This window comes from Sphaeroforma arctica (genome assembly GCF_001186125.1).
Source record: "Sphaeroforma arctica JP610 unplaced genomic scaffold supercont1.1513, whole genome shotgun sequence".
NCBI classification, from domain to species: domain Eukaryota; class Ichthyosporea; order Ichthyophonida; genus Sphaeroforma; species Sphaeroforma arctica.
Window position 1 is genome coordinate 3,741 of NW_014039045.1, and position 2,381 is coordinate 6,121.

The 2,381-nt window shown below is 42.5% G+C and overlaps 1 protein-coding gene across 1 annotated transcript in view; it reads left to right on the forward strand.

Annotated features, from left to right (window-relative positions):
- Positions 1 to 2,381, forward strand: part of SARC_11064 (hypothetical protein) — a 2,827-nt gene extending 446 nt beyond the window's left edge. Inside the window, exons 2-4 of the mRNA XM_014294863.1 lie at positions 444 to 880; positions 1,371 to 1,719; positions 2,098 to 2,381. Coding sequence (XP_014150338.1) covers positions 444 to 880; positions 1,371 to 1,719; positions 2,098 to 2,159 — 848 coding nt within the window. The 3' untranslated portion in view covers positions 2,160 to 2,381. The remainder of the gene's footprint in view (positions 1 to 443; positions 881 to 1,370; positions 1,720 to 2,097) is intronic.

Genomic DNA, 2,381 nt, shown 5'->3' on the forward strand with positions numbered 1-2,381 from the left:
AGTTAGTATAATAAATTACTACTACTACTATAATTACTACTACTATGATATATATATATATATATATATATATATATATATATATATATAGCCTTTACTTAAATGAATCGATGATTTTACGTTCCCAATTTCAATCGGTTATTTAATTTATGCGCTTAGTTTGTTTGTCCGTTGAAGTATCTATGACAATTCACATGTCGTGCGTAAAACGTATACAAGCACACACTGTTCCTTCGATGCATATAGACTAAGATCCCGGAGATATGCACGCTTATCTGGGTTTGTTGTGGAGTTTTTCTTTATTTGCGCATATTGAGCGTGAATATTCATACGCATGACGTACAAGCATGAACACATACATATGCATACATACACATGTATATGCATATATACTTATGCTTGTATTCTGATCAGCCTATAACTCTTGTGCCTCACGCGTGCAGGTGGAGCTGGTGGAGTGTGTTTAGTGTTCACCGGACACCCCTTGGACACAGTCAAGGTGAAGATCCAGACCATGACTGTTGTGAAAGGGCAGGCTCCCATGTACTCAGGGACCATGGATTGCATCAACCAGACCATCAAGTCAGACGGCTTTAAGGGCCTTTACAAGGGAATGGCGGCGCCTATTCTAGGCGTAACGCCCATGTACGCGTTGTGTTTCTTCGGGTTTGGTGTGGGTCAGAAGATCTTCTGCAAGGAAGACTCGTTCACCAACCTGAACCAGGAGAATTTGGGCCGAATTGCCCTGGCCGGTGCCACATCCGGACTGTTCACGACTCCTATTCTTGCGCCTGGTGAACGGCTGAAGTGTGTGATGCAAACGGCGCCTAAGGGCATGTACGACGGACCCATTGACTGTTTGAAGAAGCTGTACGGAGCGGTATGTTGTAGTTTGTGATGTCCCTGTGTGTTGTAGTGTGTGATGTCTTTCGTGTGTGTTGTAATGTGTATTGTCTTTCGTATGTGTTGCGTGTCTGTATTGTAGGGTGTACTGTCTTTCGTATGTGTTGCGTGTCTGTATTGTAGGGTGTACTGTCTTTCGTATGTGTTGCGTGTCTGTATTGTAGGGTGTACTGTCTTTCGAAGATCACGATGTGGTGTGTTTTCGTACTACTGGCCAGTGCTATGGGTGTGTTGTGTTGCATTAGGCATTGGTTCTGGTGTGTGATGGTATATACAGTTGTTCTGTTATGTTTTAAGGTTAGTGAAAAATTAGTCGTACACTAAACTGTATATATATATATATACTAGTGTTTATAATTGTATTGTACATACATACATACATATATGCATTTACTTATACCTGTATATATACTCACAATACACACACACACCTATACATAATCCACTGTCACCTATCTCGCCCACAGGGAGGAATGAAGAGTATGATGCGTGGTTTCACCGCCACAGCCGGCCGTGACTCGATCGCCTCAGCCTTCTACTTCTCGTCATACGAAGTGCTTAAACAAGCACTCACACCCGCAGGTGAAAGTGGCCCAGGCATTGGTGGTACGCTCTTAGCCGGTGGATCGGCCGGTATATTCAATTGGGCTATTGCCTTGCCTATCGATACGCTCAAGTCTAAGCTGCAGGTGGCGCCGGATGGCAAGTACCCCCACGGCATCAGGAGTGTATTCAGAGAAGTCATGCAGAACGAAGGACCACGCGCACTGTACAGAGGCTTTGTGCCCGTCATGCTCAGGGCTTTCCCTGCCAACGGTATGCAGTGAACTGCCTGCTATATATATATGTGTGTGTGTGTGATTTTTTAAGAGGTTAGTGGTATGTGGATAAGATTTCATACAGGGCTAGTTGTATATATGTGACTGGTGATTGCGTGCGTGTGTACGTGTGATTTCCTAGGAGTTCTGTGCTTGCCGTAGTTTTGAGCTCACGAAGTCTGTGGTATTTAGCAATAGTATAAGTGTGTATATATTTACATTTGTTTATTTATGTGTATTTTTATGTACATGTATGTATATATATATATGTGTGTATATATATACATATAGATGAGACGTTCGTCCATGTGTATTGACACGCTCATATCCTTATCCCATGCATCTCATTACATACTCTCTCGCTCTCTCTACACAGCCGCCTGTTTCTTGGGCTACGAGTCCGCCCTCAAATTCTTGGATTACGTTAACTGCCCTTGAGCGAGGCTAGACTAAGTGTTATAAAAGTAGTGGTTGGGGATGAAGTAGCCGTGTATCAGGAAGCCTTGTTGGCAAATAGCAATAGACCAGTAGTGCTTGCTAAATAAAGTATGATGTTAATGTCATGCTGACCTGCATTGAACTGATAGTAGTGTTTGCTTAATAAAGTATGATGTTAATGTCATACTGACCTGCATTAACTGATAGTAGTGTTTGCTTAAT